At 36.9% G+C, this 15,669-nt stretch overlaps 1 protein-coding gene across 2 annotated transcripts; it reads right to left on the reverse strand.

The window, feature by feature from the left end:
- Positions 1-853: 853 nt before the first annotated feature.
- Positions 854-13,940, reverse strand: LOC130734482 (tryptophan aminotransferase-related protein 2-like). Of its 2 annotated transcripts, none has more exons than XM_057586926.1 (5): positions 13,586-13,940; positions 7,790-8,093; positions 2,324-2,607; positions 1,417-1,523; positions 854-1,176 (listed from the first exon to the last, which is right to left on the reverse strand). In XM_057586926.1, the coding sequence occupies exons 1-5, from the start codon at positions 13,876-13,878 to the stop codon at positions 989-991; spliced, it is 1,176 nt and encodes a 391-aa protein (XP_057442909.1). In that variant the 5' UTR covers positions 13,879-13,940; the 3' UTR covers positions 854-988. The 2 variants fall into 2 exon arrangements, with proteins under 2 accessions (XP_057442909.1, XP_057442908.1); XM_057586925.1 differs by having other exon boundaries at positions 1,417-1,718.
- Positions 13,941-15,669: the final 1,729 nt, after the last annotated feature.

A 15,669-nucleotide genomic window follows, 5' to 3' on the forward strand; every position in this document is an offset into this window, starting at 1 on the left:
ATTTTTCGTGAAGAACAAAGAAAGAAAGGAAAGACCGAGTTGAATACTTCGAGAAGAAATTGGAAGCTTCTCTTACTAGCTCTGAGGCTCAGGTTGGGACTGAGTTGTGACTTGATCATCAAGGTTGCTGAATGCTCTAATTTATAGGCCAAGAGGTGAAGAAATTGAAGGACAACTGGCCATGGAAGTGTCATGCATGAAGACAAGTGTCATGAAGTAGCATGCATGAAGACAAGTGTCCATGAGAGGGTCATCCATGAAGACAAGTGGCAAGGGAGTTTCATGGATGAAGATATGTGTCCATGAGAGTGTCATGCATGAAGACAAGTGTCCTCACACTTGTCCCTCCACCATGAAGACATGTGGTATGCCCCATGCACTAAACCACCATCTAAGAGCATCTCCAATGGTAGTATCTAATGTTAAATACATACTCATATGAGTATCTATTATCATTAGAGTACATATTCAATTCCAACATGACAAAGATGAGTATGTGGGAATAGATAGTCTACACTAGACTTGAAAAGTGAGCTTGTATTTATTACAAGCACTTACAAATAATTAAAATAGAGATAAATAATAAAATATACAAATGTGATGTTGATGGTGATATCCACTATAGAAACATTTAAGAGTTGTTGGGTTGGAGTAAAAAGTTAGTAAAGTGGTGTAGATGATGTGGCATTATGGGGAATATTAAAAAATGAAGTGTAGACATTTTAGTGAGTATGATGGATGTAGATGCTCTAATTAGGCTTAATTAATCAAATCCATGAATTATCCAAGTAGTATTTTATTTTATAATAATACACACATAAACAACAACACAACATAATAATAATACTAGTAATAATAATAATAACGTATTAAATTAAATTATTGGAGGGGAAAATGAGATGTTACTTCACACATATCTACATAGATGCCAATATATATCCTAAGTAACACCTTTTATTATACATACATTACCAGCAGCAAACTTCCACTATTGAGATTTAATGGCAGAGAGTCTATCTAGAAAGTGCACAAAATTTTCATCAGTATCCAACATGCTAACTCTTACATATTTTGGGCTAACCCCAAAATGTCTTCCACTTCTCGTTAAAATGTTGTGTTCTCGAAGGAAGCCTTCGCAGTCTTCCACATTTCCCTCACACTTTAGCCACACAAAAGCTGTAAAATAAGTATAATAAGAAATAGAAGCAGAAAACTTTAATATATATATGCATTTTGAGAATGAATCTACTAGTGTTCATGCATGAAATAAAACTTTTCTGTGCATGTTTGGATAACTATCTATGAACAATTCTGAAATAGAATCAATTCTTGAGAGAAGTGTTTAGGTTTCAGAATTGATTCTGATGAAAGAGAAGTGAATCCAGAAATGCTATGAAGTCAATTAACTGTGTGTACCTGGTTGAGGCTCCGACACCTGATTGAAAAAGGAGCAGAATGCAGGGGAAAATTTGGGCAAACTGAACAATCCACTGTGCTTCACTACTATTCTCAATTGCTTCCACCTGTTTGACATGAGCTTGTGACTAAAATTGAAGAATGACTCAACCTCTTGAGAGTTTCCATGCTCACAGCTGTCAGAAACTGTCCTTAGAACCTTAGCAGCCCTGAGTTGTGAATCCTTGGAGACTCCTATTGTGTTGAGCTCTATGAATTTGGTCATTTTCTTTGCTACCTCTTTGTCTTTGACCAGAGCCCACCTACAAAGTTGGATGCTTTTTTGAATTCAAGTGCTCTCTACCTTCTTATTTCATTTTGGCCTTTCATTTTTTAATCCATGATAGAAACCTGATTATTATCCTTTTTTCAAATGACTGAGTTCTTTCCCTTGATACATTTTGACATCTTTTCTTCTAATAAGGATACTAATGTGCTAGTAAGGCTTATTGGTTCCACGGTCAAACAGATTTAAGTATCACTCACTCTTGCTAAGGCTCTTGGCTTGCCTAAAAAATGTGTTTGATTCTGGAATTGAGAGCCCCATAATCACTTCCAAGAAAAAGCTACAAAATGTACCTTTTCCGGCTTTAGATTGTGTTCTCATCGTCAATCTAAAGTCTAAACTCGCAATACACCACTTAGCTTGTAAGATTTATGTTTAATTCAAGTGCCAAACAATCCCTATCCGGCTATCCCTATGGCAATCATCTGAAGTATATAAGGTTATGACATAATATCTTCTTTTATATGTTCTTAAGTTTGGCCTATTAATTCAGGCAAATGCAGAGTAAAACTCCACTAGTAGACTACATTTTTTTTATTAACCAGTATAAAAGCGGAAAAATAACACATTCTGATAACTCACCCTATGCGCATTCCTGCATGACCAGTGGTCTTTGAGACAGTGAAAAGCATGAGATCATGATCTGCAGGCGAAGATATTGGAGTGTATTGGGGCCAGTAATATGCAAGGTCATGAACCAGAACGCCATGGCTTCGGTTCACCATGGATCTTCTGACATGTCCATCAGGATTGTTGGGAGAAGTAACCAATTCAATGTAGGGACCATCTCTGCTGTCAAAGCTTTCTGCATCACCACCCCATTTGTATAGCCCTGATTTCAGGTAATCCGTCATTGATGGATACGACTGCAAGTGGTTTACAAACTAGTCAAGTTATTTCATGATAAACCATGAATCCATGATAAAACTTTGTCAAATTAAAAACAGGTAGTAACTTTCTTTGCAACCCTGAACACAGTGTACATGTTTCAAAATTCATCTAATTGGTTTTGAAGCTAAAATTAAACTTATGTATGTTAATAACTTCTGAGTAGTTAGGAAAAGAGAAGTCGGTCCAAACATGTTAAATAAGATCCTGTAATGCCTCATTAGAAGGACAGATCCATGCAATTAAAATGTGTAAAATTTTCATGAGTGTGCATTTGCATCTTGTTTATAAAAATTAAGTGTGACTAGGAGCAAGTTTCACTATGTTTGGTCTCACATATAAGACTATGTTTGGTTATCCGTTAACACAAGTGCCAACTGGCTTAGTATTCACTTGAAACATAAGTAAGGAAAATCTGCTTATGAATTTGAATGAAATTTCATTCATCACTCAACTCATATCGAAATACACACAATCTTTCGGAATCACTTCATCCTCACATAAAAGCTACTCTTATTGGCTTCTCGCAGAATCACTTCTCCTTTCAATTCCTCAGAATTATACCAGATTAATTAGATACCAAAATAGGTGACACCATGTCCCCTTTTGTTTGTGAGTTGAACGACATTACCTCCTTGCTAGGATTCTGATCAAAGCAATAAATTTACTTTCAGTTTAGCACATGCGACTGTTCAATTATCATGTGATCTGGTGCAGACGAGGCACAGTGGGAGTACAAGAATGAGAGTGAGCAAGTTATCACCAATAGAGACAAACAACGAGAAGGAATGAAGGATAGAAAATTAAATATCATGCATAGATCACAATGAAGAAAATTTAAATTATGGGATTTGAGCATATAACATGAAAAATGGCAGGGATACATTGGATGCTACGCCCTATTAATAATAAGTGTCTCTTTCAGAAGAATCTCACTTTCGGAGTGGAGATGGGATATTTATAATATATTAATATCATCCAATGAGATACACCCTCCGGTCACATATATAAGCAAAAATAACTTTTTAGGTTCATTCATTTAATGAATGTATCTACTCATCAATAATGACTAGATACATTCATTAAATGAATGAACCTAAAAAGTTATTTTTACTTATATATGTGACCGGAGGGTGTACGCTAATTAGTGCAAGAGCATTGCCATCGGTAGTGAAATCTGTTTAATAGCATGTTTGGACTCGGAATCAATTTGAAACCAGAAGCAACTTATTGAACTGAACTGTTCCGAATAAATTTTGCTTTACAATAAATTGTAAAATAAAAATCTCAAATATGTATTAAGAAGCAAATTCACTAATGACTTAGCATTTGTTTTATCAGCACTTCTCTCAATAATTATTTGAAAAAAAAAATGAATTCAACCCTATATTTATTATATTATTTAGTTTCTCTAAATTGATGGGTTTTGGAGAATTTAGAAACTCTCAAATAATGGAGGACTTATCGCCTGCTCCATCTCTTCTGTCCCCTCCTCTTCCCCTTATTGAAGTCATTTGTGACAAGTAGTATTTTCCTTCATGCGAATATCATTTTTAAGTAAAGCTGTCAATTTGACCCACCAGCCCTAATCCATGTGGGTTAGCACTAAAAAGTCCCAAGTGTCAAAAAGCCCCACACTAGAAAAGTCCCCAAAAAGTCTTGTGGGTTAGGGCCAGCCCATGACCCATATAATTTTCAAAACTTCTCTCTCTCCCTCTCTTAGTTTCTCAACCATAAACTCTAATTCCTACACTCTAAAATCCAACTTAAATGGGTTGGGCCAACTTGAACTGGCCTTGAAGACCTAAACGTGTCGGTCAAATCAGAACGGGTCAGACCGACTAAACTACGTCGGATCGACCTGCATGAGTCGGTGACCCAAACCTTAAACTCAACATTCGACCAAAAAAATCCCTAAACTCAACATGAATTTGTTGGAACGAACCTACCGAGCCTAATCAACTTGTACGAGTCGTGCCGACCTAAACATGTCGGTGTGACTTGAACGAGTCTAGTGACCTAAACCCTCATCCATAAACTTGACCCTAAACCTTAAGCTCTGAACACTAAACCATAAAACTTCTCGAGCAAGTAGAGCGACCCGAATGGTCATGGCTAAACTAAACCTGACTTGAACGGGTCAAAGTCGGGTCGGGACGATGTTGCGTGGGTCGACAAGGAATCGCCATCGGGTCAGCGAGAAGGCATTGAGTCAGGTGAGTCATTGTCGGGTTGGAGTGTCAACATTGAGTCGGCAAGAAAAATGGACAGTTTAGATTTAGGGTTTTAGGTTGATTTTAGAGTTCAGGTCGGGTTTAGGGTTTAAGGTTGATTTTAGGGTTTATGGGAGATTGTAGGATTCACAGCTGGTAGGCAACAAATTGGGCAAGTCGGCACTGGGTCTGGCAAGAAAAATGGGTAAGTCAATTTAGGGTTCATGGAATATATTAGGTTTCATGTCGGGTTTATGGCCAATTTTAGGATTTAGGACTGATTTTAGGGTTCAGGACGTGTTGGCATCGAGTCGGGCGGGTGGGGGTTGAGTCAGTAGGTCGGTACCAAGTCAATTTGGAATAGAGTTCAAGGATAAAATTTCAAAATTACTTTTTCTAATTTTTTGTGAATTTAAGTTTTAAATTAGCTTATTTGCACTTTTGGTCCCTAATCTAACGTGATTGTGCAAAATGAGTCCCCAATGTTTAAAACGAGTCGTCAACATCCCATATCTTTTTACCGTGATTGACATTAGTCCTTCAGTCAGTTGGCTTTTCTGTCGTGCTGTGGAAGGGTGGGATTTGGCTTTTCCATCGCACGAAAAGAAGAGGGCCATCGCGAGAAAGCAAGATGTGGTAGCGCTGGAGAGACAGAGTAGAGCTTGAGCCTTTCTAAGATAGAAATGTCGAGTGGGAGAGAAAGAGAATCGTAGATTGAAAGAGAGGGGATTGCGAAAGACAGAGGAAAAGATTTTGATTTTGGGGGTGTGTTTAAATTTTGGCTTAATACATCAGAAGGCCCCTGAAATTGTAAAGGGAATCAAATCCAGGGCCTAGAAATTTTTTGCATCAAATTGGGTCCCTATAATTTTTTTTTTTAATTCAATTAAGGCCAAAGTGTGCCAGCCCTCAATTTTATCCCAGTCATCATTTCCACGTGGCTTTTATTATTATTTTTTAATTTAAAAAATAATTAAAAATTATTTTTAATTCCAACTCAATTAAATAATCAGAAAAAAAAAATTTAAAAACTTAAACAAGAAGCCAAACTCTCCTTCCTCCTCCATCACCAAGAACAACAACCAAAAATAAAATTCCAGCAAGAAACCAAAAATACCCAGACAATACTCAAGCTCTCCTTCCTCCTCCATCACCAACAACAACAACCAATCTCAAAAAACCTTACTCAAAGCAGCAAAAACAAGAGCGAAAAAACCCAGAAACGATGAAGATGAGAAGAGCGAGCAAACCCGAATGACACACAAAACAAAAATCCCTCCAGTTCCTACAATTTCCTGGCCAAATCATCCATGCGAGCACCCTACTTCCTGCCACCAACTAAGGCACTCTGCAACCAACTACCAACGATCCCTGCAAATCACTTAAATTTCATCTCCCAAATGAAAAACATGAGTAGAGTCATTGCACAATTCACCAAAGAAAAGACCAAAAAATCCTTAGCTACCAAGCCTCACAATCAGTTGCTGGACATGACACCACCTTACGAGGAACTCAAATACCAACAAGGAAAAATAAGCAGCCAAAATTGATTGTTCCAAATGCCAATATACTTATAAATCAACACCCCCTTACTCCGTCATGGACCATGCCTCTGCTCCCTACAGTACACCTTCTCTGGCACTTACAACACACCTCACAAACATTTCTGGGCACGCACCACAACCCAACCCAGCCACACCCATTGCAACCCCCAACCACATCTAGATCGAGTCAACCCAACCCAGATCGAGAGAAGAGGAAGAAAGGTGAGAAGAGGAAGAAACTGGAACATGTGATTTTGATGAGGGCCGAGAGAGATGGGTGAAGTTTGTGGTGGTCAGATCTTTCTTTTGTGATGGGATGAATAGGGTTCAATTAGGGATTTATTATAATTAGATTAGGTTAGATTATTAGATTAGGTTATTTATTAAGTTTTTTAATTTTTTTTTCTGATTACTTAACTGAGATGGAATTAAAAATAATTTTTAATTATTTTTTTAAATTAAAAAATAATAATAAAAGCCACGTGGAAATGCTGACTGGGATAAAATTGAGAGCTGGCACACTTTGGCCTTAATTGAATTAAAAAAAATTTTCTAGGGACCCAATTTGATGCAAAAATTTTCTAGGCCCTGGATTTGATTCCCTTTACAATTACAGGGGCCTTCTGATGTATTAAGCCTTAAATTTTCTAGGTTTGTTTTTTATCTTCTAAGTTTCTTGTGATGAAGATGAAGATGAGTTGAGGGAGGATAAAGATGAAAATTATGAATGGTGGATTAAGTTTTAGTTTGGGGAAAATGTTTTTTAAGTAAATTCCCAAAAAAATATTGTTTTTATAAATATTTATACACATGGCACGGTGACACAATGTGGCAGATCAAATAATGAATGACACGTTAGCTACTTTTGTTAGTCAATTGACGGAGAGTGACAGAAGGGTTAATATCGTTCACGGTAAAAAGAGTGAGGATGTTGACAGCTCGTTTTAAATATTGGGAACTCATTTTGCACAATCATGTTAGATCAGGAACCAAAAGTCCAATTCAACCTTTTAAATTCACATATAAAAATACTAAAAATTGAAATAATGTTATCACAACTTTTGGTCAACTATACATTTTTTTCAATATTTTGGTCAACTATTACAATGATTAGGGTGTGGGTTAGCCTAACCCAAATCTTTGTAAGGGCCCTAGGATTTGGTAGGGTAATAAAGTTAAGGCCAAAATAAGAGGCTTGGCGGGTTGGCCATACAACCAGACACAAATTGACACCTAAGTGTTATCTAATTGCGCATTTGAATTCTTGGTAAAAAATTACAGTGAACATTCACAAAAGTTAAGAAAAATATTTTTTTTACCGCGATTTTAACTCACTTGTCATTTTCACGGTGTATCTAAAGATGCATATGAATATGATAAGAACCAAATGATTAATTACTGACCGAGTAGTATGGTGAGGCGCAGACAACGCTGATGGGTTGAAGCGCATCTGGCGGAGACAGAGCATAGAGAGCCGCCAGAAAAAGTTGAGACGAACCTGTCCCAACAACAACGTGATGCCCTTCTGTTACTGCATTCCCAACAACTCTGTGCAACCTCACCACCTCCTTCGCAAACTCTGCCTCCAGAAACCAGCATATGTTGGAAGCATCAGAGAAATAGCTCATTGATTGCCATCCATGAATTGTGATCGTGGTCTTCTCACCCGTTTGTCGCCAAAATCTCTCATACATTGTCGGATCTCCACTGCACAGTATATATCATTTTATATCAAGTTAAACACATTTGTTTCAACAAATAAAACACACATTATTGAATTTAATCAAACACAGTTTCACCAGACATGCATTTATCTAAATTCATGGCACCATAATTAGTTATAAAATAAATTATCTGTGGAGTGTGGACTCTGCATCCTCTGTTCCTCATATTGCGTAAAGTGTCAATATATCGAGATCATTTAGGCTATGATCTGAGTTCTGAAACAAGGGATCTAAATATAATTTTATTACCTTGGACAATATTAAAGTGTTATGTATGCAAATTCTATGAATTTGTTTTCAATCCAACTCTTAAACAAAGGGCAAAGTTCGTGCTATATATAATGTAGGCAGAGTATTGTTTTGCATTGTTATAAGAGGTTAATTCCACCGCTGGAATCTATAATCACAAATTGATTTCACATAATCACATCATAACAATCTTACATTGCTCTGAGGCTCGCCCCTCTCTTAAGCCTATTCTACGTTAGAAAAATAAGTTATAGACAACATGATACCTTAACATTTCCCTCACAGTACTTTATTTATAAGCAACCTAAGTAGATGGACTTCAGATAAACTATGATATGATCTTAAAGTCTGTTTGGTTTACTGTTGGGAAGTAATAAACAATAAACTAAATTGACTCTTACACTTTAGGTTATGGTGCCAAACTCTACTCTAAAAACTTTAAGAGCTACCATGAGTAGTAAATCAATAGACAGAAAACACTCCAAACTATTAAGTTTTGTGCATGCTTATTAGATTTGAAGTGTGAGCTACCCTACCATGAGTGCTGGCTTATGGTAGTCAAGCCTAAAATGTAAACAAACGAGTGACTCCAATAAACACAAAGCCCAGTCTGAAAAAGGGACACGCGTGTGAACCACACATAAAGTAAAGGAGGATGTAACTGTCTGGAACTCGCATATTCATTAGTCAATCATTATATCATTTAATGATATAATAAATCACATAGGAAACATGAGACAAAAAGCCAGAGATAATCTTAAATCTAAGAAGTATAAAATTGTAGAGATTTGATATCTTCACTCTAACATTAGAACAAAAAGTTAAAGTGTGTGTTAACCGCTAAATCAAACCATCGCATTTTGGGAGAATTTGTCGAAGAAATGAACTACACTTCAAAATCTCAATTTAATTCCTTTTATTAATGCTAAAAATAGATAAAGATTATATTTAAAATTAAAGCTTATATTTATATATTTAAATGTTCTAAATATTTGGTTTTACATAATATCCTCACACAAGACAAATGGTTTGTGGAGAGACAGATACATTTAACCCTTCTCACAAGTAGCTAGCGCTAGACTTTCACATATCATTCAACTCTATTCCCAAATCCCTCGTGAGAAGGATTAACAACTTTGTTTATACATTTTTAAGATCTCCTCAAATCAATTAGGTAAGGAGCAATGAACATGTCCAAGAAAAGGAGAATTGAGTTCATTCACTAGGGGCTCAGCACCTGCGTATGTGTCAGGTTATGTGAAAAGAAATCAAGAAAACCTATAAATGTTTATTAGAGAAACATTAATGATTAGATAGATAGAAAAGATGGGGTAGATGTATGCATTTATAATTACATCAGATCAAAGGGAACCATGCAGTGCAGGGCTAAAGGGTGAATGAAGAAGACAAAAGACGTTGGAGGTGGATTTCCATTTATGCAGGACCCACAATGCAGTCAATAGATTCCAGATTCCATTAGGACTTGGACACATAAAAATGGAAAACAAAGGAAATAGGAAAAAGCTTATTCAATTAAGTGACTCGCGATTGGGGGAGCGGCCAAAAAAGTAACAAAAAGAAAGTAAATTATAGCAATTGAGTGTCTCACAATTGGGGCGGCCAAAAGTAGTAAAAATCTAATCTCACTCCAAGAAGCACTTCTAGAGTGGTCTTATGGTCACGGCCGAAAGGGTGCTCTTTCATGCAGTGTGCTAATTGACCATATAACCCCACCAACTTCTTCCAACTACCAACCACCTTTCTTATATATAATAACAAGTTTTTAAAATGAATATGGACCGTGATGAATTTGGATTGGGTCGAGCGTGTCTCCAAGTCGGATGAGCGCCCCAAAATTAAGTAAGCAGACTTAAAAGGAAAACAACTAATAATAAGGTGGAGTTTTTAAATTCATCCCAACTATTATCTTCTTGATTTCCTCCTTCTTTCATGTAACCTAGTCAACTTAGTAAGTCGTCCCTATAATTAGGGCTTTTGACTCACCAACTATAAAATGGAGAACCTATAATGTATAGTCATGTTCACTTCTTTACTCGAATAGTACTCTATGATTTATTTGCTCGGCCGACTAGGTCTTAGCTAGAGTTTTATTCAGAAATATAATCTTCTTTTAATTTTAACAAATTAAAATCACAACATATTTTGACTCATAATTTTAAAAGTTATCTTCTCAAAGTTTGGTTTTCCATGAGTCATTTAGGGAAGTCTTTTTTGTTACCCTTTATTTATCTTCTATTGTTAATAAAGTGTATATAGTAGTTTAAGTCTAACTAACAAATTATGTGTACCACCAACTAGAACATACACATTGATACATCTTTTTATCTCTTTAGGGCTCTACATGCATTGGGTGTATATGCCCACTAGGGTGGGCAACTTATTTTTTGGTCCACCGGTGGACCATCATTAACCACCGTAGGATCTTGGAATATAAGAATATTCTTTAGATTAATGGTCAGGATTGAATTTCAATTCAAACGGTATAATTGTCCCCCCAAAATACCCCAAAATACCCCAAAATCCCCAAACCCAGTCTCATTCCTGCTTCTTCATCGTTCCTATGGAGGTGGTGGTGCTGCGGCTGTTGTGGCTTGCAGCTGGACAAGGGGAGGTGGTCGTGACTCGCGGTGGTGCACCCATGGGAGAGGAGCTCGTGTGGTTGTTGTGGGTTCGTGGTGGTGGCTCTTGGTGTTGTGGCCGAGAGAGAAAGAGGGACGGTGGTGGCTGTTCAAGAGGAATGAGGAGGCGCGGTGGTGGTGTATCACAGACTTGCTTCCTCTCATCGATGAGTTAACTGTCCCACGCGCGGTGGTGGTCCAGAAATCCATTCGTTCATGTCGCAAATCCAGAACTGGGACAGTTCAGATCTGGATGAAAGGTTCCTCCTTTCTTTGTTCTGGCCTCGGATTTGAAGAGAGGGGAGGAAGATCTTCGATAAAGTACCTTCATTTCTGAAAAAGGAGGTCATCGTAGCTACGCCGGGAATCGCCTCCGGTGGCGGTGCACGGCGGCGGTTTGGCCGGGGCACCACTAAGCTACAATATGAAAATTGCAAGTTATTGTTTCTTCTGCACGAACTTCATCTGGGTTAGTATCTTCATCACGTTGAAATATTGGTGGAAAATGCCAAGAAGTGCCCAAGTACAGACTTATCAGGAACGATCTTGACAATAAGGTAGAAAAGTCAAGGAAGCAGTTGAAGGAGCAGAAGAACAGAGCCAAGAAGATTCGGGGTGTGAAAAAGACCAAGGCTTCTGATGCTGCCAAGGGAGGAAATAAGAAATGAGTTTTGAGACACCATGTTTCAATTTTAAGTTTATTTTGCTATCGTTGTTTTCAGATAGCTATGATCTTAATCTATTTCCTTAGACTGAGATATTTTGGTGTTAACATTAGATCCTTTTTGTAATTCATATTCGATTATAACTTCAGACTGAGTACTAGCATTGAACAATTTTGTAAACTCAGAAATATTGGTGAAAAATCAAATCTGTTAATGCTACAGTATGAAAATGAAACATGTGTTAAAATTACTGCATCAATTCCAATTAAATTAATAAAGATTAAACGGTGTACTTCATCACGTTGAAATATTGATCGGATTTAGGATTTGTTTCTTGAGTTTTATGAGGGAAAATCTTTGATGAAGATGTTAATGGTTGAAGATGATAGATTCTGGATTTCAGTGGCAGGGGAAGAAGGAGATTAAAGGGGGAAAGAAAAAGAGGGGGGAATAACCTAAAATATCCTTGGTGTAAAGTCTGATATACCCCTGGTCCACCGGTGGACCAAAAAGAAAGTTGACCACCCTAGTGATCACCGTATATCAATAGTTTTTGTTTTTCCAAAGAAAATATCAATGAGGACCCTGCGTCCCTGGTCCCTGCCCAGGGTGGTGGAGCAGTGGTCCTAGTTAGACTCTCTTTTTGGCTATTTTCTAGTTACTTTCCTAAAGTAACATATCACCTTATTCACCTCCCCTTCCCCCAAACTCTTGAATACCAAGCTTTTTTTAGTAAAGGGGGAAACAAAATATCAAGCAAGGATTGAATTTTGACTTCAAATTCACAAACAATTTTAATCTACTGCTAATGAACACTTTCTTAAACGTAACCTTACTTCACATTGACAAAATGACAACAATACAACAAACAAAAAATGACAACAACATGATGTAATATTATAATGAGCTATAGCTCAGTGCTACCACTTCTTTTACCATAACAATGTTGAATTCAACGTGCAATTTTAATTTTTGAACAGTTTAATAGTACATATACCTCTCAACTGTCTTAGTGTTCTTCTATATCTCTTTCTTTATGTGATTCTGTCACATTAAATTACCTATTTTATCCTTAACTTTTTTGTTCCACGTGTATACACTCAGAACAAATTTTCGTATGGCTCATAGGCAGGCAGTGTCAAAGTGGGTAGTGTCAAATTTTCGTACTGGATCATTAGTATCTTTATATATGTTTGTTAGTTTGTAACACTGAAACCCTAATTATTGTATTCATAATGAATCAATAAACGGAACTATAGCTGCTCTATAGTCACAGACAATTTAGCCGAACTGCATGACCAAAACTTTTGTGTGTTCCTTTTACTCTCTTCTGTATTCGCGCTGCTGATGTAACACGTATACAATATTTGTCTTTTATGTCTAGTAATTTTTGTAAGAGAAAGCCACGTTAGTGATGAGATGAACCGTCCTTGTCTTCTCAGGAAACAAGACCTGGAAGCAAAGAACAGCAAGAGCTCCAGTCCTAGCAGAAACAGATACCCAGGAATGCTGGCCCAATGACAGTTTAGTTTAGTTGAAATGATATCTTTTAACTAGTTTGAATTAACTTCTCTCTCATTATTAGATTGTTTGGCCATATCTATTAGATTGTTACATCATATCTCTAACTAATGTGAGACTTAAACACCCCTTAACGTTCGGGGCTGAACATTTAGAACATGAAATAAATATCAAAGGGTAGCCCAGCAGTAGCACCACCGGTGCTATATGACACGACGGTGTGTGTGCACGATTTCCACACCCTTTATATTTGTTAGGCCAATATGGGACTTCTATCACTCATGGTAAAAACTACGGTAAAAACTACTCAAAATTAATTCTGACACTCCAAAATTAATTTTACATGGATTTTAAAATGGAAGCAATAACAAAATGAATCGATATTAGCTTGCAGCACTTACTGGTCGAGATTGATAACTCTATTCCTGCCTCCAGGATGATCTTTGCATGTAGAATTAGCCAAAGATGAAGTGGATGATGATACAGCAACACGTGATTCTTTGATACTCTGCTCCCCTGTCTCTGTGTTAGAATCAGCTCTAGCAATCTTGGCCCGTCTTTCCTTTCTCAAACAAGAACAGTGATCATGGCCTTCTTCACCTTCAAATAACAATCTCAGTATGAAGCTCACATTCAAAGCGAGGGACAGCACCAGCAAGTGCCTCAAAGAGAACACATTAGGAAGCTTCGCCATCTCCTAGAAAAACAGAGCAGGAGAAAACCCTGAATGTTGAAAGAAAGGAAAGGAGTGAAAGGTATTAGTAGTTACTAAAATGCTTTCCTAATGGTACCTGTGCTATTTATAAAAGGGTGTTTGCGGTGGAGACCAAAGTTTGCATTACAAACGTGCCTTGAGCATGGTGCTCACATGTAGATTCACATTCACATGTGCATTTTAGATATTGTTTTTTTTTTTTTTTGTTGTTGTGGTACCTTAAACCAGATTAAGGCGTGGTACCTAAAATGAGTTCGTTTGATAATAAAGACTCAATATACTAATTCAAAGTTTGATTTTATTCTATCGTATTAATGCAGCGTTACATTCTTAGGAAGGTGATATTTGCTAGTTATGTTTTCTGAGCTTTATTCATCCATCAACCATGGTCATTTTACGCGCATTTCCATCACCATCATTCGTTTCCACCACTCATTCATTTTTCATTAAAACATGAATGTCATAAGATAAAGTTAATTGATAAGTAAAGTAAAGTTTAAAAATGTAGTATAAACCTTGAATAACATGATAATAATATATTAAATTACTTAATACGGGTACCATAAAAAAAAAATTCAGAGTAGCAAAGAATTTATCTAAAATAATACGCAAGTACATTGACTTAATACTGACTTAGTCTTACAAATTGTGTGTGTAGGGACTTTTAATCAATGTGATATTACATAATATTTAGGATATTTGCTATTTAATAATATCATATCAACGCTTATTTTATTCAGGTTTGATATAAATTTATTATTCGGGAGAGGAAATACTGAGCCTCAATAGAACGTAGGCGAGGTGGTTATGTTGCTCGGTTGAATTGCACCTCTATGAACCTCAATAGAGCCTTCTTGTATCTAGCGATTGAGTTGGCATCGGAGGTGGATACTTACTAGACACTCTGATGCTCAAGTCAGCAAAGGTGAAGAATAATAAGGATTATGGTTGACTAATGGATAATGTCTACCTGAAAAGTGTCCCCTTAACGTGCGTATATATGTAGGGTTATTGACAAACCTGAGAGAATAATTGACAAATATGATATGATTGTTTAACAAATATTATATGATAATTGGAGATATTACCTCAATTAGTAATCTTATTTTCATTTGCGACTAAGTAAATACCGGACCATAATATTGAAACTATCATTTTATTCTATAACAATTTCCCTCCTGTCCGAGTACCTCAGGTATGAGAATGCTTGGAGTGTCAAGAGCTGAGGCAATCTCTAGTTCTAAGCATTGAGATGTTTGACTTGACTTCCTTGATATACTTGTGATCCGAGATGAGCTTAAAAGCTTGCAAGGCAAGTGTTCAGGATGTTATTTGCCGAATTTATACGGCCATAGATTTTGCCTCATATATTGGCGCTTTAGTCGAGGTCCCCGTAATAGAAAGAGGTGTGTCTTGTCAAGGATGACCGTTCATGGGAGTAGGTGAACAGATGTGACTTTTCGAACGGTGAATATTGAATCGGTGTGACTTCCTAAATGTGGCGCAATGAGGGGTCATGGGGTGCAAAATGTCTCCTTTGTCCTTGCTTGGGAAGTGAAAGTATGCATTTTTCCATGTTTCGTTGTCTTTAAAATCAAAGATTGGGCGTCACTTCACCTTCTCCTCTTCTCACCATATTTGTTAATTTTGGAATTCGTCATTAATATCTAACTACAATCAAAAGTTGCTAGTAATCACTAAAAACAATCCATAATGCTGATTTACTGATGGAAAACTGATCGCTAGAAATCTATTGATAATGGGTTCACC

The sequence above is a fragment of the Lotus japonicus genome, chromosome 1 (genome assembly GCF_012489685.1).
Source record: "Lotus japonicus ecotype B-129 chromosome 1, LjGifu_v1.2".
NCBI classification, from domain to species: domain Eukaryota; kingdom Viridiplantae; phylum Streptophyta; class Magnoliopsida; order Fabales; family Fabaceae; genus Lotus; species Lotus japonicus.